At 40.1% G+C, this 27,403-nt stretch overlaps 1 protein-coding gene across 4 annotated transcripts in view; it reads right to left on the minus strand.

Moving 5' to 3' along the window:
- DOCK4 (dedicator of cytokinesis 4) overlaps positions 1-27,403 on the minus strand; it is a 420,789-nt gene that overhangs the window by 52,067 nt on the left and 341,319 nt on the right. For 2 of the 4 annotated variants that reach the window (XM_084616808.1, XM_084616806.1), the window contains exons 28-35: positions 21,565-21,640; positions 19,622-19,722; positions 17,948-18,006; positions 10,965-11,113; positions 9,279-9,364; positions 1,420-1,446; positions 1,156-1,251; positions 35-95 (exon numbers count right to left, since the gene is read on the minus strand). In XM_084616808.1, coding sequence (XP_084472934.1) covers positions 35-95; positions 1,156-1,251; positions 1,420-1,446; positions 9,279-9,364; positions 10,965-11,113; positions 17,948-18,006; positions 19,622-19,722; positions 21,565-21,640 — 655 coding nt within the window. The remainder of the gene's footprint in view (positions 1-34; positions 96-1,155; positions 1,252-1,419; positions 1,447-9,278; positions 9,365-10,964; positions 11,114-17,947; positions 18,007-19,621; positions 19,723-21,564; positions 21,641-27,403) is intronic. The other 2 variants (XM_084616809.1, XM_084616807.1) reach the window with 1 other exon arrangement.

A 27,403-nucleotide genomic window follows, 5' to 3' on the forward strand; every position in this document is an offset into this window, starting at 1 on the left:
AGTATAAAAGAGAGATAAAGATTATTATACAAACCAACAGGCTAACAGTGCAGCCAATCTTTTTACCATCCACTTCTCCCATTTTCATGCAGTCCCTAAAAATAAAATGTAACAAAAGTCAGAACACCTGCACTATGGGACAATACAGTTTTTCCCCTCTGAACAAGGAACACATTTCATAAAACAGAATTAAGTAGAAGCAAACTAATTAAAACAATACAGCCTCAGGGCATTCTGCACGGCCAGAAAGCAGATCCAGATGCGTTTGACCTCATGTCTCCTTTTTCTTGCTTGCACGGGCTGTATATTCCACCTCTAGATCAAAAGTTAAGATAAAGCTATGTAGGGCCACTAATGACAACACATGAAGGAAAACAGTGTAAGCATGACAGCCTTGCTTTAAAATGATGGAAATTACCCACACACAGTTACTAAGGAAAAATAAAACTGCCAGTGAATGCAGTGCTTTGAAAGGTGATGGACTGACAATCCAGGAGACTGAAGTTCTATTTATCCACAGAAGAGATGTAGCACTGACATTTCTCTAGAAGTTAAGAGTTCAGTCTCCATGACAACTAAATCTTTCAGCTTTTCTCTTAAACCGTAAATAAGGATGACAACCATGATAGATTTTGATGTGTGGACCTTTGCCTTAGGGTCTGGAAACAAAATATCAGCCCTGGAGGTTAAGACACTGGGCTGGGACTCAAGAGATCTGGATTCAATGACTGGTTCTGTCACAGACTTCCTGGGTGATCTTGGGCAAGTCATCCTTTGTGCCTCTGTTCCCCATCAATAAAAATGAGGGTAATGATACTTCCTTTCTCCCTCCTTTGTCTGTGCTGTCTATATAGATTTGAACTCTTCAGCCAGGAATGGTCTCTTGTTATTGTACCGGTAGTGTCTACCACAATGGGCCTAATTTTGGATGGTACCTCTAGGCACTACTAAAAAATATTAATAATTTCACTTAGGCTGTGAAACAGCTGTTATATGATGACTTCTGGCCACTCCCAACCCAGAGGCAGATTTGAACCTGTAACCTCGTGGTGAAAGTCTCCATGTTCCAGTTATCAAAACCCTGCAGGATAATTTTGTTGTCAGAACTTTGAATGCTTCCATATTCTCAATATAAATTATGTGACAATTGCTCACCTGTAGTCCAGTAACCTTTCCATTAGTCGTGTTACAGTGGCAATTAATGAAACACCACTTTCTCTCCACGTTTCCCGCTCAATTTTCTTCAGTAGGCTGGAAAGAAGAAACCCAAAGCAATTTCAACATTTATTTTTATCTGTCACCATGGCAACCACTTTACTTTCAACAGTATCTTAAATGCCTTGGCAATGTCTGCAATATTCACAGATTTAATTTTGGACTCTTTTCACAAGCAGCACAATTTAAAAACAAATATCTTACCTAGGATAGGGACCAAAGAGTGGAATTCTAATCCAGGAAGCATTGACAAAGCAAACGGATTTCTAAGTTAGCCATGTCAAAATCAAAATGCATACAAATATCATCAGATTTATAAAACGTATAAACATTTTAAAACCTTGATACATCCCCAGATTTATAATAGTTTTTGGTTTTCTTACATTTCATTACATGCTGACTGCGTGGGTTACATGCTAACATTTCAGAAAACAGAAAGAAATTGAAGACTAGAGCTGAGTGAATAACTGCTTTTCCAGTTTGGTAGCTAAACCAAAATATATGCAAAATAATTGATTTGTTTCCAGTAGAAACTGAAATTTTTTAGGTTTTCTCAATTAAATGAAAAAATGAAAACATTTAGTTTGAGTCCATTCAAAATGACATTTTCTAAATTAAATGTCAATTATAAATGAACTATTGAAATCATTCATTTAGAAAATCTCAAAACAAACTTGACTTTTTCCAAATTTTTCCTCTTATTTTTTATTCAGTCAAAACTATTCACCGAATTCAACCTGAATTCACAAATAGTTTCAGTCTCTCCAAAACTGCATTTTCTGGCAAATGTACTACTTGACTGAAAAATTTTACTCCACTCTATTGAAGACTGTTACCTAGAAAAGAACATCCAGCATCTCTAAATTCCCTTTCAATGGGACCTCCAACATGTTAACATAGATTTTTCCTCACTCACTCTACAATAGTTCTGCACCCACGCAGTTTAACTGTCGTGTAATTGTTATAGGAAAAGCCTTTTACTGAGAGGTGGTTTTTAAAAATATTCTCTTTTAACTTAACATTTGCCCACTCAATACATACCATTTATGCACTGATAGTTTCATTCCTTTAAATATTAAATAACCAAAGGATTTTGTGTGGTAAATGTACCGTATCTAATTCTCCTCTCCCTTATACTAGGGTAAATTAGGATTACACACTGAAGTGAACAGATTTCCTGGGTTAAAAGTAATATTGTATGGGAACTGGCAGTGACACCTATAATGAAGGTGCCCTAATATTTTCCTTTATAAACCCTTGGTTTTGGTTGCTTATAACGCTGCCAAATTTCAACCATTTGGAATCAAATTTTCCACATTTCCTCTCTGCCTGAAGCTAAGATTTTTAAAACTTTCAGCAAAAATTGTTCAGCCATTTCAGAGACCGAAGTCTGGGTAAAATAGGAGGTTTTGTCAATGCAAAAACATTTTCCCAAACCATTTATCTGAAGAGCTCTAGTGTCTCTGTGCTTTGGTACACAGATTTAAAATTTGGCATGATAGTGGATCCTGTCCCCATGAAACTCGATGAATATTTGGTTGAGTTAGGAGCCTCAAAAAACTGCCATTTGCACATGCTCAGTAGGTAAAATCTCAGAACATTTCTACCTGCAGTGGGAAGGCGGCCAGCTCCACTCACCTTCAACTACACTGAGCATACTCAGCCCCACAGAACTCTTATATACCAACTTCACTGATCATGCTCTCAGTGCTCATTGAACTCCTATATACACAGTGCTCCCTATCCTTTGACATAGGGGAAGGTATACAGGGCTGGGAGTTAGGAGGAGACTTACTGCTGTCTGGTGCCAATTCTGTGCACTTAACAGCCCATATCATTGAGCAAGGCCTCACACTTCTATCTTCGGGTATGTATTCACTATCCACCGGATTTGGTGGGCAGCGATCGATCCAATGGGGATAGTCTAGACGCGATAAATCGACCCCCGAGCGCTGTCCTGTTGACTCCTATACTTCAGCACCACGAGAGGCGCAGGAAGAGTTGACTGGGGAGTGGCAGCAGTCGACTCACCGTGGCGAAGACACCACAGTAAGTCAATCCAAGTATGTCAACTTCACCTACGTTATTCACGTAGCTGAAGTTGTGTAACTTAGATCGATTCTGCCCGCCCCCCCCCAGTGTAGACCAGGGCTTAGGAACAGGTATCATTCTCCCAATTTCAACAAGGGAAACCTTAGAATTCTAATTTGGCAAATCCATGTCTTTTTCACTAGCCACACTGCTTTTCAGAATGAATGCACGGACAAACTTAATTCTGGCATTTCCTAACTTTTGAATACTTAACCTTTGCACCATAACATTCTTTTAACACCAGTTTTTGTATATAAGAAACAAGAGGAGAATCAAGACTATTGTATAGCCAGAAGACAATACTGACTACATTTCTCTCTTCACATTGCTTTTCAACCTTACTTTAAATGAGGGTATTTCAAATTAAATTTAAAAACAAGAATATTTAGTATGCTTCTAAAAATGTCAGAAGTCTAACCTTTCTAAAAAAGGATGAGTCTATTGTATATCTGACTTACGTAAGTTCTATTTATATGTATAAATGTACACTATACAGTTTCTACTTGAGAATGTATGAATATATTAAATATCTTTATTTAAACAACAAATTGCCTTTTCAATTTGACAACTTCCTGTCTTCTCCTTTGCATCATTCTACTTTCACAGATAATGCACAGAGAAAACATTCATAACAAAAGACCCACTCAAACACATCCCCAGGCTTCTCACGGCAAGATCAAGATAAAATTTGAGAAAGATGACTGGCATTTCAGTTAAGCTTCTGTTCTCTCCTGCATGTTGTATCAGAAACTCTGAACACACTTTATTTTAATACCTCTTCTCTGTGATCTCTTTATCACTGCTTTCCAGCCCCTCCCCATTTTTGTACGACCCGGAGAATGCCTGCTTTCATCATTCAGTTCTTGTTAGACACTGGACTTTATGCAAAGCACAGGTGAAGAGTGTTGTGAAATATTGTGCAAATATGATGAATAGGACAGTCATCTGACTCCGCATTCCTGAGAGCACTTCTGCCCAGCCTCACTACTCTTTACTCATAGCTGGAGTAACTCTAAAAAGGGGAGTATGATACTCGATACCTCAGCACCATCCTCACCACTTTTTTTTACTCTATGCTCTTAGAAACAAAAGAGTGGGTGCTAAAATGAGTTAGATCTGCAGAGTGCAGAAGAACACACACAGTCCTGAATCTTGGTATTAGCCAGACTTGTACAAAACCACTTTGCCATATTAAGTTCTTACTGATGAAAGGACTGATATTTCCCCACCTGATTTGGGCACTGAAGATTAGTTGTCAGGAGTGAGCTCCTTCAGCTGAATTTGAGGATTAGCTAGCCCCGCTTCCAGGCAGATTAATGAGGTCAGGTGGGTTGTGGTAGGATGGACTGATTGACTGGCCTGCCTGATTGGCTGAGGGGAGCCAGCAGCAGGCCATTTAAGCTCAGCAGCAGGGTTGCTGGCTGTTCAATGTGTATGCCCACAGTCACCATCACTTCTGTGCCTCCCTTGGTTCTAATCTTGCTCCTCTCCTGAATATAAGAACAGCCATACTGGGTCAGACCAATGGCTACCGAGCCCAGTATCCTGTCCTCTGACAATGGCCAGTGCCAGGTGCTTCAGAGGGAATTAACAGAACAGGGCAATTATTGAGTGATTCCCATCTCCTGTCATCCAATCCCAGTTTCTGGCAATCAGAGGCTTGGGGACACACAGCATGGGATAGTGTTCCTTACAGTCTTGGCTTATAGCCATTGATGGATCTATAATTCATGAACTTACCTAATTCTTTTTTGAACCAAGTTATATTTGGCCTTCACAAAATCCCCGGGCAATGAGTTCCACAGGTTGACTGAGCGTTGTCTGAAGAAATACTTCCTTATGTTTGTTTTAAATCTGCTTCCTATCTATTTGATTGGGTGACACCTGGTTCTTGTGTTATGTGAAGGAGTAAATAACACTTCCCTATTCACTTTCTCCACGCTATTCATGATTTTATAGACCTCTATCATTTCTCCCCTTAGTCATCTCTTTTTCAAGATGAAATGTCCCAGTCTTTTTAATCTATCCTCAAATGCAAGCTGTTCCACACCCCTAATTATTTTTGTTGCCCTTCTCTGTACTTTTTTCAATTGTAATGTACCTGCTCCGATCCACTTCAGCCCCACTTTCCTGCTTTCTCCTGCCTATGGCTCTGACACTTGGCTTGACTGCCTGACTCTGTCCCTTGGTTCTGGTTCCTGGCTCCTGACTCCAGCCACTAGGCCTGACCACTCATGCCCTGGTCGTGACAGACGTCAATCCTGCTTCAAGCTTACACTACTCAGGCTTCTCCCTCTAAATTTACTGGTTGAGCATGTGAGGCATTACTATCTGACAAGTCTCTCTGTAACGCAGTAACTTTTGAATGATGCAACAACTCAATTCCAGAATTGTAGGGTCTGTTGTAGGCATCAGTAAGCAAACCTATTGATTTTGGTGAGATTCAGAAAACCAGAAGAGGGAAATGGGGACAGATGGAGCTCCTGGTATCTGCTTAGCAGACCCAGCAACTTCAACCACTCAGTAATTGTGTATAGATCAAAGTATTGGTTGATGGTAGGCATTAACATCTTCCAGTATAGCAACACCCCATCTCAGCTCTACCCATCCTCCTAATATAGTTTAAAATGTTGACATCCTGAATCACCAAGACAGAAAGAAAAGAAATAAGATTGGTGGGACGTGGGGAAATGAGAGGCAGGGGAAATGGGGTGCACACACAGAACTCCTGGCATGGGGAGAAAATAGGGGACTTGGTATGGGAGGGAGAGGGAATGGGGGAACACAGTGAGACAAGGGGGAGAACACAGAGTTCCTGACATGGGAGGAGTGGAAACATGGAGGCACACAAAGCCTTTGGCACTTGGGGAGGGAAACGGGGAATGAAGGAATAGGGCAGTATACAATGTCACTGGCAGGAGGGAATGGGAGACACACAGAGCCCTGGTATGGAGGGGATGGGGAGCTGCAGGGCGTCCCTGAAATAGAAGGGGGTGGGAAGGTGGCACACAAGGACCTTGTGGGAGAATGGGGAGACACATGGAGTGCCTGACATGTACAATAAGCTGGCCCTCTAGTATGTGTGGCCCTCTAGTTTAATACCACTGGAGCACATCTGTTGCGGTTTGCAATGCATATCATATAAAAATGAATGGCTTGCCCAGTAAGTTCAGAAGGTTGCAATAATTTTCTAGGTTTCAGAGTAACAGCCGTGTTAGTCTGTATTTTGCGAATAATTTTCTACACGTTATTTAGCATGAGAGGCTTTTGGAAAGGAAGGGCCTGTGTAAAAGTCATACATTACTTAAAAACTAAAAGTAAGCTTCTGATCTGAGCAACTGTGCAGCACAACACAAAGATTTTGTTCTAATTGTCAACCTTTTTGTAAAACAAACATGTATTTTCACGTTATTCAGCTAGAACCCTCAATTGTTTTTAATTTCAGATTAACAATTTAAAGGGAGATCAGGGGTTCTTTTTCTGTCTGGATGATATTAGGGAGCAAATACAGCAACTGGCCCTTAATTACAACAAAACATCTACAGCTCCCGCTCTTTAGTACCATTCATTAATGACTAAGCCCTACAATCCGTGACTTCCAGAGACCTCCATGACATTCTCTGACCTGGGGTTGGAGCTATCAGGAGGGCAAGGTGACCCCAGAGTCCCCAGCCACTGTGGGTGCTGGACCCTCCTCCCTCCCCATTTCGTCAGGGATATTTTTAGTTAAAATCATGGACAGGTCATGGGCTTTCATGAATTTTTGTATATCCCTGACAAAATCTGAGCCTTAGTAACGATATGTTGGTGATTGTGAGACAGCCCTCCGGTCACTTCTAAATCTCCCTGGATGATGCCTGCCAAAAGATAAATAGCAACAATGCTTCTCCCTTTGCATTTTATAGGATATTTCATTATAAACATCAAAATCCCAAGCATACAACATTTTAAAGATGTCCAATGACATCTATAATTTGGCTATAAAAGCAAGATGCGTCTTCAGTGGAAAAGTGCTTATGGATTGCTCAGAAAAATTAAGTTAACCTGGGAACATGGAGATAGCATGAATCAGAAAACAGTGTATCTCCAGAGAGAGAGAACAGGACAAATACCCAAAACTGTTTAAATTGATATGCTGTGTCCAGAAAATGCATGAAGATTATCTGTGTCCCCATGACTTCATACATCTACAAATTAGGGGGCAATCTGAAGACTCATATTTGATCATGTAAAATGAATGCACTTCCATTTCCCAAAACAAAGCTATGACTACTTGAAAACTGTGCTAGTGCTTTCCACTTCCTTCAACTAATGTGCCCATCATTTTATTATCACCTCAGTCTAATCACATGCGCACGATTTTTAAATCAAGGAGGCATGTGACAAAATCCTCCAATAATAGCTGCTTAAATTGATGATGGAAGAAAATCTCAGACACCTTGACACTAAGAATCTGATCCTTGAAATAATGACTTCAAAGCTTTTAACATTTTCAGGATTCCTTTTCTTCAAGTCACCTGTTACAGTAGTGTCTTCCATTTTAGATCCATATGCACCTAAACCCCTCCAGTCAGGAAAAGTAGTATGAGACTTCTTATGAATTAAATTACACATAATCATTCTTAAGTAACTGCGTTTAGAAAATGCTTTACCATTCTTCCACTACCTTTTAAAATCTATCTCAATTTCAACACTCAGCTTTTTCAAGAATTATATTTCAGATACCAATATATTTTCTGACATCATTAGAAGTCACTTCAATCAGTAAATGACATGCTTCTGCACTGGAGTAAATGCAGGCTTTATTACTTCATAAAAGAACTTCTCCTTTAATGCTGTTGTCTTAAACATTACACTGTTACTAAAATTTCTGAAAACTTTCTTAGCTTTTATTATTTTTACTTGATCTATCTTAACGTTTAAAGAACGATTACTACACAAATTATCTTTTACTATACTCTTCAGCTGTAATTTCACCTCAAACTTCCCTTTCCTTCTCTGTATGTTATGGGCAGAAGCATTTATTTTGGTATTATGGGTTTTTTTCCCCACAATGGAATTGTAGGAGTATTATGTGCTTGGCATATGTACCAACAAAAAGACATAAATGCAATTGTTTTTAATTCTAGAGCAATAAAGCTAAAATATCACTTTTCCCTTCCATTTAAAAAGGAAGAAACCTAATTAAAAAAAAACTATATGTGTAATAGCACTGGGAAATACACATGTAAAATGGAATCCAGTGGAGGAACAATATATATTGTACTAAAGTGACTATAAATAGGTCTCCCACATGGTTGAAGTTGAAATGGGTGTGTGTGTGTGTGTGGGGGGGGGAAACAGTTCATGTTTTTGTGTCTGTGATGGTCACCAATTTCAGTCACCAGGAATCACACATGGGCAGTCCTAGGAGTTCCATTATAAAGGAAGCATTTGTCCTCTTTCACCATTAGATTCTGATGTTATGAACCAATTATTAAAACATATGCAATGTCTAAAAATCATTTGTAAATAGAATTATTACATGAGATTAATCTTATCAGTCATTCTGTAATCCATCAGGAAATCAACAAGTGAAACATTATTTGAACAATAGCAAATTTTGGTTAGTTATGAGAATGATTTAACAAAACAGCTATTTATTAAGCTCATGTTTTACAAATGTGATGTAAAAAATTTATGTTCTAACTGCATCCCACCCACCTACTAAACATCTTTGGCTTTTCTGGTTTTAAAATTAGTATGAGTGATAATAGAGAACAGATTATGGTATAACATAGACACAACTAGTCATCAAAGATACAATAAGATACATTACTTTATTTAGGCAACTAGCATTTCACAGGTTTCAAAAACGACAAAAACATTCCGAGATCACAGCTCTTTCTGCAGTTTTTGTCCACAATGATATTTAGCAGCTAATCCATCAAATGGAACACAATGAATGAATTAAAAGCAAATTTATTACTCACATGCTGTTGAAGAGCTCTCGGTACGTTTCGTCACCTTTGCCTTCTGACATCAAGCTATCCAATTTGTCAATCAGTTTTGCCTCCACCTGGAACATATTCACATAAAAGGCTTCTTTGTACTTAAATTAGGTTTGAGCAAATTGAAAAAAAAATGATTTTTTTCTGTAAGAGGTTTTGTTAAATGGATTCCCTAGTATTATCGTTAAGAAATGTAAATTTCAGGATAGGTCACTTCATCTTCTGTCATCCCGGAGGATTTTTTGGGACTAATTTAAATGAAGCAATGTGATTCAACCTACAGGCTGAGCAGCATTTGCGGCTGCTAAGGCAGCTATCTATTTATAGACCCAAACAAAAAAGCATGCAGCCCAACGAGACTGCCTGAATTCTTACTGAAGGGCTGCAAGAGCAAGTCATTATTTGGACCTTAATATAAAACCAACTCTCTCCGATTCCACATCCCATTCTTTAAATCCAGGGATTAACAGTTTGGGGCTTATAGTTACTCCTGCTGACACTGAAAACCTACCCTGACTCCAATGTAATGTATATAGCAGATGCACTGAAATTCCGAGTCATCTGTCAAGAAGAGTTGGAGAATAAAGGTTTTATAGCTGAAAATCATTGCATAAAATATTTGTAACTATATTGATCATTGAGAAAATGTAGACAAGGTTGCTTTGTTTATTAATACATCAAAAGAGAATAACCTCCCCTCCAGCAATAGAGATACTTAGTGACTGAAAAACTAGAGGAGAAACTAGTCTATTATTGAAGTTGCTCTATTAAATCATGAATCATAATTACAGTGTACCTTTAAGTCAATGATCAATACAGAGTGAATCAGAAAGTCAGTGCTTTGCTTATGCAGAATCTGTTTTTCAACTAGTCTTCATCATCATTTTTACAATTATTTTAACAATGTGTTTAAAAAATGTGAGGGGAACAAAACACTTACATCACATGCATCTCCATTCGCATAGTTTGTTTTGTGTTTCCAAATACTCCAACTGCTCCTACAGCTCCCACTCCAATCCTTATCATTGCCTGAAATTATTTCAAATACTTCTGCTTTGCTTCATTTGAAACAGCACGAAGGAGAACACAGTGAAGTGGTTTGAGGCAGCTGGAAAGAACTGAGTGGGAGCCAAAAGAGCAGATGGCATATTTAGCAGTTCCTTACTTGATGCCTAAGCTAGTACTTGAGAGGCAAGAATAGTTGGATACTTGCAGAACTTGGTTTCTTGTAAAAGTCAGTCTTTTGATGGCTGGGTGAACAGATATCAGACATTATGTCAGTAAGCCATCATGGTATCATTCTTGAGTTTCTTCTTCATTATCTTTTTTTTTTCCAATATATACTACTAAAGTGGAAAAATAAAACAACCCCATTGAAGTCAAGAGGAGTTTTGGCATTGACTTCAATGGGGCTAGAATATCCCATCCCCATCTTAAATTAGCTACATAAAAATATTGAACAGAAAAACCCATGGAGAGCTTAGAGAGCCAAAGGGTCTTCAAGAGCCATTAGCCTATAATTCTACCATCTTCCCTCAAATGAAGGTTGTCATTTCTCCATCCTGCTCCATCACAGGTTCTGCTAACAAGTTAATAGTTCAGTGCCAAGGCTGCCTGAGAAAAATTTGAATGTCAATCTTCCCTGCTAAACAGCTTCACACACGGTACCTGTTTGAAGTTGCCACTGCGCCTTTGTTCCCAATCCATCATGTCATGGAAAATGGGAATCATTACATTCCGTAGGTCAGGTTGCGGTATCAGTGTCACTTCTAGGAAGGGGCCAATGAGAGCTGGGATGAAGTGAAGTTTATGTTCCCCTAAAATTAAAAGGAAGCTGAATGTGAATTGGGTTCACTCTTCGTGAGTTACCAAACGATCCAAATGAAACAATATTGTATGAAGAATTATGAAATGGCATTCTAAATGTTTGCAGTTTGGTTGGCGAATAGCACACCTGTCATGTGCTATTTCTCAAACAAACAGCAGGAAAAGGAAGAGGAAAAGCCACAGAAAAGAGCCGAAGAGAGGATCAGCCTGATGCATCACATTTTACAATGGAGTTCTGAGCTCATGAATGATGTTGGGTTGTTCACTCCCAATGCCATTTTTTTGGAAGGGGAAGAGGAAGAAGTAAAGGGTTCAATGGACATTGCTTTATTTAAGACTACTTTAAGAACATCTTTTGCAAAAAGGTTTTTCCCTTTTGCAGGTAGAAATTGCTCCTGCATTTTTGTCCCTCCAAATACGGTTTACTCCTTGAGAGCATATTCACATTAGGTGGAGGCACAAGTACTCAGATTTGCAGCCACCCTTCATTTTGTGGCACAGAAATGGGAGTATAAATTTTGCCTGCAAAAAATGGATGCTTGGACTGTTTTTCTCAAAATGTTTCCCTTTAGAAAAAAAGCTGACACCTCTGCCATTAACTTACTATATTCTACTTGGATGTTGTAGAGGTCTCCCAATAGTAGGTAAATTTATATACCCCATGGTATATGTTGCACAAGGAGGTGAGGTTAAATTAGGAGATTTACCTGTAGCTTTGAATTATTTAGCTTCTGTCACTTGCAGGATTATTATACTGTCTGTTTTGAGAGTTCTGGTCTACCACAATTGCCAGACATGCAAAGAGGTTGAGAAGGGGGAAAAAGCAACCAACAATCGTAGTGAAAGAAAAGACAACACATTTTGTAGAGGGCAAGGTTTTCAAAAGCACCTGTGTCATTTAGGAGCACAAGTCACAATGTAAATTGAAATTGCTTGTAATATATTTTCATTCCTTTCAATGGGACTTGTGCTCCTTGGTCACGTCGCTACTTATGAATATCAATTCCATAGTTAACTATCAAACTCAAGAGCAAAACCCCTTTAGAATATGGTGCTTTATCAAATGTCGATATACAATTGAAGTAAACACCTTATGCACCGCCAGCACCTGGTTCACCATTGTGTTTCTCCAATTTACACCAGTGGAACTCCATTGACTTTAGCTAGAGTTACACAGATGGGAAACCAAGCCTCTAATGTTTAAAATTCTACAATAAACTTGCAGAAATATTTATTAAATCATTCTTTGGTTGCATCAGGTTTGTTAATTAATTGGATTAGGAAATTAACATGAATTATTGCTGCTTTTATATTAACTGTAAGGTGCATAAATGCCGTGGCTCTAGGAACTTTGTACACTTTTAAAGAACTACATCCATTTCTCCAGGCCTTAGAAAACTCAAGCCCATGCATCCAGAACAAACCCACTTGTACAGGTATAATTAAATCAAATAAGCTTCCACAGCAGGTGTGTCCTTCAGCAGAGCAGTCCTCCAGTCTGTGATACAGCAGGATTCCTTGTACGCTCCTCCTCAATGAATACTGCTTGTGAGTCACCTTGTTGGTGGGCACTAGTTGGACATTTGTTGTTCTCTTGAGACAAAAAGTGATTCTCATAACAAAAAAGATGCTCTTTACACCAAATTGTGTAATTCCCTTGTTGAGAGTGTGATCCTTTGGTGAATTCACCAATTCCAGAGACCGGCAGCTTCTATTCAGAGAAGGAAAGACCTTGCTCTTCCCTGTTTGTTAATATAATAAAATATTGTCATGTTGTCTGGCATGATCTGACTATGAAAGTTCTAAATAAACAGCAGGAACTGTTTGTAACAGGATACCTGGACCCACCAAGAATCCAATCTGTCAAGGTGGGCTTCTCAACATAGTAAGTAGATATCTGTAATCAATCTTTTTGTGGGTGGAGTACAGAAAAATGGCAGTTCTAAGATGACCTTTTTATTTGGTGGAGCAATCTCCTCTCCATGCTCTGGAGGATATCCAGTAGCTTACGAGGGGTGTCCTGTAATTTCTCCAGGTGGTTCTGGAATGTGTCTGCAATTCTCCTTAGGAGGTCCCAGCATTGCCTACAGTCATCAGGTGGTGATGGTGAAGCAGGTGTGACCACTTTATCTGGTGAAGACAATGACAAACTTGCAGGGGCTGTGGCTCAGCCTGCTGAGATTCTTCCTCAGAGCATACCTGCATGGGTTGAAGTTCTTTCTCAGGTGGGAATCATAGAATCATAGAATATCAGGGTTGGAAGGGACCTCAGGAGGTCATCTAGTCCAACCCCCTGCTCAAAGTAGGGCCAATCCCCAACTAAACCATACCAGCCAGGGCTTTGTCAAGCCTGACCTTAAAAACTTCAAAGGAAAGAGATTCCACCACCTCCCTAGGTAACGCATTCCAGTGTTTCACCACCCTCCTAGTGAAAAAGTTTTTCCGAATATCCAACCTAAACCTCCCCCACTGCAACTTGAGACCATTACTCCTCGTTCTGTCATCTGCTACCACTCAGAACAGTTTAGATCCATCCTCTTTGGAACCCCCTTTCAGGTAGTTGAAAGCAGCTATCAAATCCCCCCTCATTCTTCTCTTCCGCAGACTAAACAATCCCAGTTCCCTCAGCCTCTCCTCATAAGTCATGTGTTCCAGTCCCCTAATCATTTTTGTTGCCCTTTGCTGGACGCTTTCCAATTTTTCCACATCCTTCTTGTAGTGTGGGGCCCAAAACTGGACACAGTACTCCAGATGAGGCCTCACCAATGTCGAATAGAGGGAAACAATCACGTCCCTCGATCTGCTGGCAATGCCCCTATGTATACATCCCAAAATGCCATTGGCCTTGTTGGCAACAAAGACTCACTGCTGACTCATATCCAGCTTCTCGTCCACTGTAACCCCTAGGTCCTTTTCTGCAGAACTGCTGCCGAGCCATCCAGTCCCTAATCTGTAGCGGTGCATGGGATTCTTCCGTCCTAAGTGCAGGACTCTGCACTTGTCCTTGTTGAACCTCATCAGATGTCTTTTGGCCCAATCCTCTAATTTGTCTAGGGCCCTCTGTATTCTAGTCCTACCATCCAGCTTATCTACCACTCCTCCCAGTTTAGTGTCGTCTGCAAACTTGCTGAGGGTGCAATCCACACCATCCTCCAGATCATTTATGAAGATATTGAACAAAACCGGCCCCAGGACTGACCCTTGGGCACTCCGCTTGATACCGGCTGCCAACCAGACATGGAGCCATTGATCACTACCAGTTGAGCCTGACAATCTAGCCAACTTTCTACCCACCTTATAGTGCATTCATCCAGCCCATACTTCTTTAACTTGCTGGCAAGAATACTGTGCGAGACCGTATCAAAAGCTCTGCTAAAGTCAAGGAACAACACGTCCACTGCTTTCCCCTCATCCACAGAGCCAGTTATCTCACCATAGAAGGCAATTAGATTAGTCAGGCATGACTTGCCCTTGGTGAGTCCATGCTGACTGTTCCTGACCAATTTGCTCTCCTCTAAGTGCTTCAGAATTGATTCCTTGAGGATCTGCTCCTTGATTTTTCCAGGGACTGAGGTGAGGCTGACTGGCCTGTAGTTCCCAGGAGCCTCCTTCTTCCCTTTTTTAAAGATGGGAATGGCTATTTTGACGTTATTCTGACCTTCTGTAGTCATAGTGTCTTATATATGGATCTCAGGAACCCTAGTGTGAGGCATCACTGGTGTAATGGGGTAATCCTCTTGGATACAGGCACTGACTTCTATTTGTGCTGGTGGGTGCTCCTCTCCATCCCTCCCCCCATGCGAGTGGTGGTGGGGCCTCAGGGAGGAACAGGCTGAGTGGGGTCAGGGCCTAATGGTGGAATGGAGGTGGAACAGTTGGGGGGGACTATGGTCTAGGTGCTGGCATCCATAAAATATTAATCCAGCCCTGTGGCTGCTGAGCACCCCCTATTTTTTTTCAGTGGGTGCTTGAGCCCTGGAGCACCCTATGCTCATGGAGGGGAGTACCATTGGTCCCGGGGTTGGTCAGTCTCTCTTGTAGGAGTGGGAAGGTGCCCATGATTTTTTGAAGCCTGTGTCAGGGATGAATTCCTATCTTGACAAGGGCTGTGAAGTTCTCCACATTCATCAGCAAAGAATGAAGCCTCTACGTCAATGCATGTGGTGCCATCAGTACCGGCAGACTAACTATGTCCCAGCAAGTCACCGATACTGTGAGTGGCAAACTGATGATGTGTTGACCTCTCTGGGTAGGACTGGATCCGACACCACTGGCAATTCTGGGTTTGCAGAGATGGTAAGGTCCTCCAGGATAATGTATCTACCCCCGATGGAGGATAATGGATAGTATTCCTGTCCCTTGGTGGTACCAGATGTGCCTGATTACTTACATCATATTTCAGTACCAATGACTCCTTTTCTCTGCAAGTTGGTACCACTGGTGTTCTTCTGAAAGAACTGGATTTGAGATAACCCACAGCCATCTTGTGGACTGAGCCACCATAAGCTGGAAGTGAGGACACCACCTAATGAGAAAGAATTTGGCCTTGCTTAGGCGACGAAAACTTCCGCACAGCTGCAGTGTTACTAACAAGGATTGCTGACCTTGGTCTGGGTGCTTGTGTCTAAGTTTCTTGCAAGAGCTGATTTCTTGATAAGTAGAAACTATGAGGTTTTTTTCTGTTACTAGAGAAACAGCTCGTGAGGGGTTACTTTGAGTTATGCTTTGTTTTGAGTTACCTATAAAAAGATAAGTTAGAGAGTGTACTTTGGATAAGTTTGGATTTTCTATGAGTAAGAAGATACTGCCATTAATCTCTCCAATGGATAGGAGGAAGGCTGGCCACTAGAAATCTGCTGCTGATGCCACTCAATACCATCTCAGAGTTTGGGTAACTATGGAGGGAAGGGGGAAGAGGCGGATCTGACAGGCTGGGGTTGGACTGAGGTCTCATTGAACAATCCATGATGAAGCCTGGAATCTTGGAAGTCTGAATTCATGGGATTAATGGGTTTGTTGAGGAAAGGATTGTGATATGTTACACTTTGAGGGGATATAAGCTTCCCTGAGACAGAGGCCCAGTGGCAGGCCACACAGATCTTGAATCTGAATTTTTTCAAGTGTTTTTATTTCTATACCTTGATCACCTTGATCAACTGGTCTTTCAGCCCTCGTATAGATTGCACTGATCACAACACGTCTTCCATTCATATTTAGAAACAATAATAGGAAAAATACACTAGAAATGACATACAATAAATACAGGTCACGGTGGCTCAATCCTCAAGCTGAGCTCAGTGCACGTCAGTGGACGGGGTATAAGTTACATAATGCCAACTTTCCAACCTCTGCAATCCAACATACATCCCAGCTAATTTCCCTGTGAGATGTGCCACAGTCTGAGGATCAGTTGGAGTGCTGAGCATACTGGCTTGACCCTTTCCAAGCCCTGCCATGCTCCTTAACCTTACAAGTAGGAGCGGGTGGAATAAAGATGGCCTTCCTGGATGGAGCTGATGCTCCTCTGTTCACTAGTCTGTGATCCTAGCTGCGAGGCCACTGGCATACAGTTGTACATGGTGGAACAGAAAGAGATGGGTCTCCAGTTGCTGGGGTCATCTCACTCATCTTTCTTGTAGACGAGCACCATCATAGTTTTCTTCCAGGAGCTGGGAACATGGTGGAACTGTTTGCATTTGTTGAAAATGGCAGTTAATACCAGGCAACTGGGGTCTCGTTTTTTCAGGAAGTTGCAGTGAATGCCATCTTTTCCTGGAGCTGTGTTTTTGGTCTTTGTAAGTCTGGTCATTACTTCCTGTGATGTGAAGTCTTCTTCCTGGCCCCCTGCAGAGTCAATCTGGGGTAAAGGATGAATGTACCCTGGACGCTGTGTGTCGTTCTGAGCTACACAGTCAAACACAGCCTTGAAGTATGAGAACAGTCTCTCAGTTGGGATTGCACAGTAAGATGAGGGCCCGTCAAGGATGTCTCTTAGAGTCTTGGGCCATTTGACTGGTAGAGCTCCTGGATCCTGCTGCTGGATTGTAGTGGCAACTGATGTTCCTTCTCCTGGCTTCTCTGATGTTTTTGTTATGGCTCCACACAGGAGTTCTGTGAGCAGTCGGTGTGTTCTCCTGAGTTACCTTCCTCCCAGATACTTTACCTGTCAGTGGGTATTTTTGACTTACAAGTCATGGGAAGATGATGGTTTTGAGAAAGTATTAGCTTTAATTAATAAACAAGAGTGCCCAAATTACTGGGATGGACAGATCAGGAATACACACTTACTTACAGGTAAGAATTTTTGTATGTACAAATGTAACCCCATTGTCAAAAAACAAAATCTATCATTTAGATTTTTCTTATCTTTCAGAATCTTGGAAAACAACAGTTTCCCATAGAGGAAAGAAGGCATCACAATGATGATAATTCTTTGATTTGAGCATTATGTTCATTCTCAGTTTTTTCAAGAAGTACACAGAATTGGAGCTAGTGGCCAACATTTGTATCCAAAGCATTAGGTGAGTTTCAGTCAAGGGGATTGGTGTATGTCAAATAAACTACTTTCATCAAAGGATCTGAAAACACTTTGAAAATCCAAACAATTAATTCAACTTCTTAACATTTTTGAAAAGAATTAGAATGGTTTTCCAGGAGGATAAACCAACAAACAAAAAGGTAGTGCCTTGCCCAGATAAACTGGCAGAACCAGTAATATAATGCAGGAGTCTTAACTAAAATTCATTACAAATTTTGTTCAACTTTTTTGTGCTACTTTGTTTCACTGTTAATCTTTATTAAGGAGATTTTTTTTAATTCCTTACCTAAATTTTGCCACATGCTGAAAATTTCACATCCCATTGTTACCCGCATGTCACCATATCTGTGAAATATTTAAAAAATACAACTTTTAAGCAGAACATTATTTAGGAAATAATTTTACAAGCTCATACTATAATTTAGGCTCCTGTGTAGCAAGGTGAACTGTGAGATTTCCACACAGTAATGATTTTTCCCAAGTTTAGGATGGATGTAGTACACAGAAAAGGAAAAAGGAAGTTTGCTAATGTCCAATACGTATCTAATCAAATGGCTTGTTTCATAAAGAAACATTAATTTCCACATATTGTTAGTGCAAGCTCCCTAAAGGTACAAACAGGAACAATGATACAACAAAGTAGTGATACCAATCTATGCTCTTAATATGCCTCAGATTTTTTCCTTCCTCTTCCGCCTCAGATAACTAATAATTTTATTTTATCCTGTGATGTTTTTTTCTGGACACCCAGAACTATAAGGCACTCTGTGTCTCAGCAAGCGTGAACTTCACTGGAAATAGACAGGGTGACAGCCACCGTAGTCTAACTCATCAGCAAATTCCTTGAGATTCTGCCAGCCTAAACCTTGATTTACAAGTAACAATCACTCAACCCAGTTCCTGAGAGATGTCTCTCTACAGTGTCCAGTCCCTCTTACTGTGACTCACAGACATGATAAAGTTCACTGCCTCCAAACAGACAGAGCACACACTAGTCTGTTAGTGTTAAAGACTCATACTTTACTTTAATACTCAGTACTGAGCTGGTTTTGTAATAAAACAAGAATAAGTTTTTTAATAAAGAACAGAGATATAAGTGATGCTAAGCAAAAGTAAAAGTGACAGATATGGTTACAAACAAAACAAAACCCACTTTCTAGTGTCTAAAGCTTAAAGTACAATCCTGGTCTCAGGCAAATCTTTCATATATAGTCAGCTCCCATAAACTTCAACCCACATGGCTGAAGGAACCACCTTCCACGGTTTCCAGGAGCTCTGACTCTTTTGTCACTTAAGTGATGGATAACTAAAATGTCTTTTAGCTCCCTTTATATTACCCTAAAACCACGATCTATTCTTCTAGAGACAGGAAGGCCTCCTGGGGTGCAGACTCTCTGCACTGCTCATTAGCTTGATGGCTTTGTTTAACTTATATGTAAATGTACTTTCATTTTCCCCAGCCTGTAATAGAGCCAGTCAGTCAGGAGAATCCACATTCCTTTGTCTAGGGCAAGCTTGATTTATGCACTGCCTCCCAAACACATTTTAAGAACATATTTTCAGCACACACGTAATTCTTTATACACAACCCATATATACATCACACAAATGATTTTCAAATCCAGCCTTCTGCCAGTTTACATATGATACCTAACAAAACATCTTTTAAATATGTTATCACAACAGTGTGTTTGGGGCAGTGAGTGCGTCAGGCCTGATATGAGCTACACTATAGTGGGCCCTCAGCCAGTGGGCATTGAGGGGCTCTTAGGGTCAACAATTTTATTCTTGGGGCATTGTGAATTCACACAGGACTTAATCCAAAACCCATTAAAGTGAGCAAAAAGACTCATCTACTTCATCGGGTTTTGGATCAGGTCCATATGCTGCATAAAGCCTGTTTTTAAACAACATAATTGTTTGATCTGCAGTAATTTTATGGAACCTGACTGGTACTTACTTTTCCAACACTTTTTTCTTCTTGGAAGGTGTGAACATCTCCAGTTGCAGACATAATTGGTTTATAAAAATGACAGCAAGGTAAAAGTAGGAATCCCAGATCTACAATAAACACAAGGTATTTGGTTATTTTCCATTTCTCAGCACTAACATTTTATGTCCACTCTAGATGCAATTTTTCAGTTGTACCTCTTGTCTTACTCTTCATTAGTAGAGCTGGTTACAATATTTTTGATTAAATGTTTTTTCAACCAAATATTCTGTTTTGTTGATGCTGAAATGTTTTGCGGAGACATCCTAATTTTGACGATATTTTTGGCGGGAAGGTTTCTGGGGTCCATGGTGGACTCTCCAGTCACAGAGACAAAGAGAACTGAATTTAAAACCTGATGATTTTGATCTGAAAACAGAAATTTTGACACAATTCTGTTTTGCAAAAACTTTCAAAAGAATTTAGTTTTCTCTAAGTGGAATGGACAGCTCTACTCATCACTGACACAACTTGCAAGCATCAATAGCTACAGTGTCTCAGCAAGGCAAAGATGAAGTAAAGCAAGGTAATATAGTTTGTTAGCATACTGCCCCATAACTGATTTCCATGCACATGGCTCTGGGAGGATCAGCTGCTGAAACTTCTGTGAAGTAAAGATTTCTTAATGAAATGACATTTTTAAATATTAGCAATTCTAGGCCAGTGATTTTCAAACATTTGTACTGGTGATCCCTTTCATATAGCAAACCTCTGAGTGCAACCCCCCCCCATCAATTAAAAACACTTTTAAATATATTTAACACCATTATAAATGCTGGAGGCAAAGCAGGGTTTGGGAGTGGAGGCTGACAGCTCGCCACGCCCCACATAATAACCCTCGTGACCCCCTGAGACGTCCCGACCCTCAGTTTGAGAACCCCTGCTCTAGGCCAAATTATAGCTGCTTTAATGTAGGTATGCAGGAGAGGAAAATAGGTGCAGGAGACAGCAATAACTGCTAAATAAGCCTGGGGAATAGTCAGTTAGCAGTTAATGATGTTCGCAGAGCTACACAAGGGAGCACTGGCTACATAGTTTCATAGTCTCTAGTACTTCAGGCCAACATTCTCTCCAATGACTCCAGAGGCATAGCATGGACCTAGATTTTCAGACATGCTGAGCCTCCACCACTGTACACTGTACACCACTGAAATCACTGGCAGCATTGGGTGCTCAGCACCCCTGAAAATCAGACCCTCTGCCTTATAACATGGCACAGCTAGAATAATACCTCCAACCTCCACCGATTGGACTGTATGGTCACTTTCCCTCTCCCCTATGAGTAAACCTCTTAGGAGCCATCACTGAGCCTTTTGTTTTTAATCCCCTGAATATCATTCTATAACTGAGATTTAACACTCTGGCTATGGGTTATTACAGATACCACAGCTCACTGAACACAGGCTAATATCTTTAACAATATCCAGCATGACATGTCATAGCATTATAATTTTAACAGTACATGCCATATTAATTGTTCTTGAGAGAATTTAAAAAAAAATCTAAAGCCATATTTTTGGTAAATATGCCAGGGAATAAGTAATAAAGTTCATTTTATTTTCTGAGAATCTTAAAATACGAGCAGAACAGAAAATATTTTCTGTAATCAAGAAACCTTGATCCAAAAAATATGACAGAAGCGCACTCTAGAGACTTAAAACCAGAAGTCAAACAAAAAGAATCCCAAGTATAAAACACATATCTATATAATTTTTAAACCAATCTCATGAGTTTTGAACAGCTGAGATTGGTAACACCGCAGGCATTCTAACAGCTCAGAAATTAGAGATAAATTTAATCCAAAGAGTTTAATCCAAATTTAATCCAAACAATGCAAAATCAAAAGAGCCACAGATTGACAAATTTTTGCACTACTTATGTTAACAAAGATATAATTTGGGGGAGCGCATTACCTTATAATCAAAGTTTTCATTTAGGAAGTTCTTACGAAGGGCATCCGAAAGATATAGGACTGTTGTAATAATAACACTGGTAACAGAAAAAGAAGCGTTACCTTTCATTAATTGGAAAAATGTGACTTCGATTCTTTAAGTACTAGGTCATTTTTCAATAAACTAAAGCAAGGTACCATGTGTAAACTAGAGTAAATACTACATTCTAAGCATATATGAATAATTGGATACCAATACAATCTGTCGCCAGAAAATACATATGGCAAGAAACAAATTGATGACAATATGTATAGTGCAGCTGTATGGACTGTGCTTGTGAAAACAGCTGTGGCAAGATAAAATTAACAGGAAAAATACATACCACATTATTGTGCAACCCAAACCACATAGATATATTATAATCTACATTGGTCCTATCAATGATTATGTATGCAATGAGCAAAACTTGTTCTAAACATTCTTTTCAGTGTGTGCATGAAAGAATATTTAATATTGCACCAATTGCAAACATTATTTGCTGACAGAACAGACACAACACAGGCAGTAGTAGTGTAAACCACTGCAATGCAAATCTGCATCAAAAATACCTGAAGGAAGTACATCTATGGCTCTCTGTTTGGACCGCCAACAAGAGTGCAGTGATACTGCGATAATGATATTTTACCATATTGATACTTACCTGGAGGATATTAATCTATTCTATCTGGATTGAGATAGCCAAACTCCTTTCACATTATTTATCATTAGTACTCAGATGTTAGAAACTTTTGGCCACTCCAGTGCTAACCTGGCTTGAATGAAGAGGCGACAGAGACAAAAGTGCAGATTTTGAACTCTATGAAGATGGAACATATTCCGGGACCATCTGAATACATATTGTTTGAATGAATCAAGATTTAGCTGACACCTGCTGTCCCTCTGTCACAATGCATCTCACTACACTGGGTTGCAGTGCTTTGTTCTCATTTGTAATCACACACCGTTTGTGAACTAACTGCAAAAGACATGAAAAATTGAAACTGAAGTAGTGCAAATACATAGCATATGTAAAAGGCCCTTAAATGGAGTATCTGATTAAACAGTGATACAGTTCTAAAAAAAATAATACTTAGTATTTGGGATAGAGCATTTTTCATCTTCAGAGAACTTAAAAATATATTGGATCATTAATCCACCATCACCTATTAAAGATAGATAAATATTAGTGTCCATTTTTTAGAGATGGGGAACCTGAAGCACAGAACTTCAGTGACTTGCCCAAGATCACAGAAGGAGTCAGTGTAAAAGCTGGGACTCCTGAATTCCTCGGTACCAATACTGCGCTCTGACTATGAGACTATCCTTTATAGGAACCTAGAGGGCAAAGAGACTCAGCAGGCCCTTTCCTGCACTCTCCATATGGGCTATTGGCATTCATGGCTCTTCTTGGCTGGTGGCCTCATACGCAGTGCAATGTGGTAATGCATTGGGTTGTTTTGCAATGCTGTATCTGCTAAACCAAGCTCTTCATGTTAGAGTTTGACAAAGCAAAGTGACACAGATGCTCATACATTTCCACCCAAAATATTTACCCAGCCTCTCTCTATAATTATCAATTTTTCTTCGTGCCCTTATTGGTGGATTTAAGGTCTTGGAATAAGACATTTTTCTCTAAGTATAGCTCAGAACTTCACTGGTTACAGAATTTGGGTTTCAATTCCTAACTTGCAAACTGGTCCTCCAATAATGCCAACCCCTTTTTTTCAATCTGTGAAGTGGCTGAATATCTGGAATGAATAAAATCATAGATCTCTTTTGGAACACTATCTTTGGTTCTCAAATTTCACTAGTTTTATGTGAACTTCTAATCACCATATTTATTTATTTTCTCAATAACTGTACTGCATCCTGGCTTCTTATTTGTCCAGATATCATTCCATGTTTGTCATTCATCTGTGTAGCTCATCCAAATTCCCCTCCAGTGGAGTAATCTCTGTATTACTTTGGAAGAGAATGTTAAAGAGCCTGTTAATAGATGAAGAAAATGGTGCTTAACCATCAGAGGTCAGAGCAGAAGCATCGAGGGGAAAAAAGCCAAACCTGCCATTTTTGTATTTGCACACTATTCAATTTTACAGATGTTTCACCAACTGGGAAGAAAGAAGTTTTGAGAGAAAGAGGATATTCCACTGGATGAAATGATTAAAATAATTAAGCTTGGGTAACTATACCTATGTATTAATTACTATTATTATTATTTGCATTACCATAGTGCTTAGAAGCCCTAGTTAATGTAACAGAACCCCACTGTGCTAGGTGCTGTACAAACACTGAGCAAAAAGACCAGTTCTACACTAAAGAGCTTACAATGTAAGTAAAATTTCAGCTTCTAGGAAATTCTTAAATCCAAAATAATAAATCCTTGAAAAATGTGATTTAAAAGGAAACTATAATTTAGTCACAGTGCCACAAAGAATGCAAGTACATTGCTATGTCTATACTACATATATGTATTTATATCAGAAAGAATTATTTTTCTCTACATCACTTGTCAGCAGACTTTTAATACACATTCGAGAAGAATTTTAAAATGCCATTTCAAAGATTTTTTGCTAAGATTTCCTGAGAGAGCAGAATGGTAATAATGCAAATATTTGTTGCGATAGCTGACATCTCACTTGTTTACATGATAAACCAATGATACCATGTGCATTCTCAGTGGTTGATGAAAGGTGTGTCTATGAATAGCCTGTATGTGTATATCAACATGGAACTAGATAAAAATCATTCAGCTGAGTGGAGTACATGAAGATGATACCACAGAATCTTAGATATGTAGGGCTGGAAGGGAACTTGAGATGTCATCTAGTCTATCCCCCTGAGCTGAGGCAGGACCACATATACCTAGACTATCCCTGACAGGTGTTTGTCTAACTTGTTTTTAAAAGCCTCCAATGATGGAGATTTCACAACCTTGTACGACACGCCTGTTAATACACCCCAGAATTATATTAGCTTTTTTTTTGAAACTGCATCACGTTGTTGACTCAGATTCAATTTGTGATCTACTATAAACCTCAGCTTCTTTTCAGTAATACTACCGCTTAGCTAGTTATCCCCTATTTTGTAGTTGTGCATTTGATTTTTCTTTCCTAGTGGAGTACTTTGCACTTGTCGGTATTGAATTTTGTCTTGTTGATTTCAGCTCGATGCTCCAATTTGTCAAGGTTGTTTTGAATTAGCAAAGCTTCTGATACGGTCTCCCACAGTATTTTTGCCAGCAAGTTAAAGTAGTATGGGTTGGATGAATGGACTATAAGGTGGACAGAAAACTGGCTAGATGGTTGGGCTCAACGGGTAGTGCTCAATGGCTCCATGTCTAGTAGGCAGCTGGTATCAAGCGGAGTGCCCAAAGGGTCAGTCCTGGGGCCGGTTTTGTTTAATATCTTCATTAATGATCTGGAGGATGGCATGGTTTGCACCCTCAGCAAGTTTGCTGATGACACTAACTGGGAGGAGAGGTAGATATGCTGGAGGGGAGAGATAGGATACAGAGGGCCCTAGACAAATTAGAGGATTGGGCCAAAAGAAATCTGATGAGGTTCAACAAGGACAAGTGCAGAGTCCTGCACTTAGGACAGAAGAATCCCATGCACCGCTACAGACTAGGGACCAAATGGCTAGGCAGCAGTTCTGCAGAAAAGGACCTAGGGGATACAGTGGACGAGAAGCTGGATATGAGTCAGTAGTGAGTCTTTGTTGCCAAGAAGGCCAATGGCATTTTGGGATGTATACGTAGGGGCACTGCCAGCAGATCGAGGGATGTGATTGTTCCCCTCTATTTGACATTGGTGAGGCCTCATCTGGAGTACTGTGTCCAGTTTTGGGCCCCACATTACAAGAAGGATGTGGAAAAATTGGAAAGCGTCCAGCGGACGGCAACAAAAATGATTAGGGGACTGGAACACATGACTTATGAGGAGAGGCTGAGGGAACTGGGATTGTTTAGTCTGTGGAAGAGAAGAATGAGGGGGGATTTGATAGCTGCTTTCAACTACCTGAAAGGGGGTTCCAAAGAGGATGGATCTAGACTGTTCTGAGTGGTAGTAGATGACAGAACGAGGAGTAATGGTGTAAAGTTGTAGTGGAGGAGGTTTAGGTTGGATATTCAGAAAAACTTTTTCACTAGGAGGGTGGTGAAGCACTGGAATGCGTTACCTAGGGAGGTGGTGGAATCTCCTTCTTTTGAGGTTTTTAAGGTCAGGAATGTCCTTCCTTTTGAGCTTTTTGACAAAGCTCTGGCTGAGATGCTTTAGTTGGGGATTGGTCCTGCTTTGAGCAGGGGGTTGGACTAGATGACCTCCTGAGGTCCCTCCCAACCCTGTTATTCTATGATTCTATGAATATTAAAGGCCCAACTGCAAACTATCCCAATGCAAAGGAAAGATAGGGAGAATAAGAAGAGGCCAGCATGGCTCCATTGGGAGATTTCAGTTAGGGGTGCAGAAGTAAGGATGGCATGGTATGTCAGCAGCCACCACTCTCTGGCTGCCCAGCTCTGAAGGCAACAATGCAGAAGTAAGGGTGGCATGGTATGATATTGCCACTCTTACTTCTGCGCTGCTGCGGATGGGGAACTGCCTTCAGAACTGGGCACCTGGCCACCAGCCGCTGCTCTCCAGCCATCACTCTCTGGCCACCCACTTCTGAAGGCAGCACAGAAGTAAGGGAGGCCTCCCTAAAGTAACCACTGCTAACTATTCTCTAAGTAAGGTTTGCAACCAGTTTTGTACCCACTTTCTAGTAATTTCATCTAGACCACACTTCCCTAGTTTGCTTACAAGAATGTCATATGAGACTGTATGAAAAGCCTTACTAAAGTCAAGATAGATCACATCTATAACTAAGGAGACCAGATAGCAGGTATAAAAAATCAGGATGGTCCTGATTATATCAGGACATCTGGTCACTCTATCTACAATTTCCACGCATCCACTAGGCCAGTAACCCTGTCACTGAAGGAAATTAGGTTGATTTGGCATGATTTATTCTTAATAAATGCATATTGGCTATTACTTATTAATCTATTATCCTCTACGTGCTTAAGAAATGATTGTTTAATAATTAGTGCCAGTATCTTTCCAGGTATCAAAGTTAGGCTGGCTGGTCGAGAAATTCCCCAGGTCCTATTTGTTCCCCTTGTCAAGATATGTAATATGTTTTCCCTTCTCCAATCCTCTCGGACCTCACCTGTCCTCCATATTTCCTTAAAGATAACTGTTAACGGTTCTGAAATTGCTTTAGCTAGTTCCTGAAGTAACCAAGGATGTGAATTTCATCAGGCCCTGCCAACTCAAATATATCTAACTTTCCTGAATAGTCTTTAGCCTGCTCTTTCCCTATTTTGGCTTGCCTTCCTTTCCCCTCATTGTTAATATTAATTGTGTTAAGTATTTGGGAACAATTTACCTTTTTAGTAAAGAATGACACAAAAGGGGCATTAAACACTTCAGTTTTCTTGACATCATCCAATATGAGCTCTCCTTCCCCTCCAAGTAGGGGGCCTACACTTTTCTTTGTCTTTCTCTTGTTCCTAATATATTTATAGAACCTCTTTTTATTGCCTTTCATGTTCCTTGCTAAGTTTCTGACTCCGACACATTGTTACATGTTCCACTGGAAGGGCCTGTCTACACTTACCGGGGGATCGACGAGTGGCTATCATGGCACTGGCGGTCGATTTAGCGGGTCTTTCGTATCACCAGCCATTGATATGTTCAGAACTGCCAATCATTTTACAAGAAAATACTCCAATTCTCATCCATTGAGTTTTTCCAGACACATATCAAGAACTCTGAAG

The sequence above is a fragment of the Lepidochelys olivacea genome (genome assembly GCF_965140295.1).
Source record: "Lepidochelys olivacea isolate rLepOli2 genome assembly, chromosome: 1".
In the NCBI taxonomy this organism is placed as follows: Eukaryota; Metazoa; Chordata; order Testudines; family Cheloniidae; genus Lepidochelys; species Lepidochelys olivacea.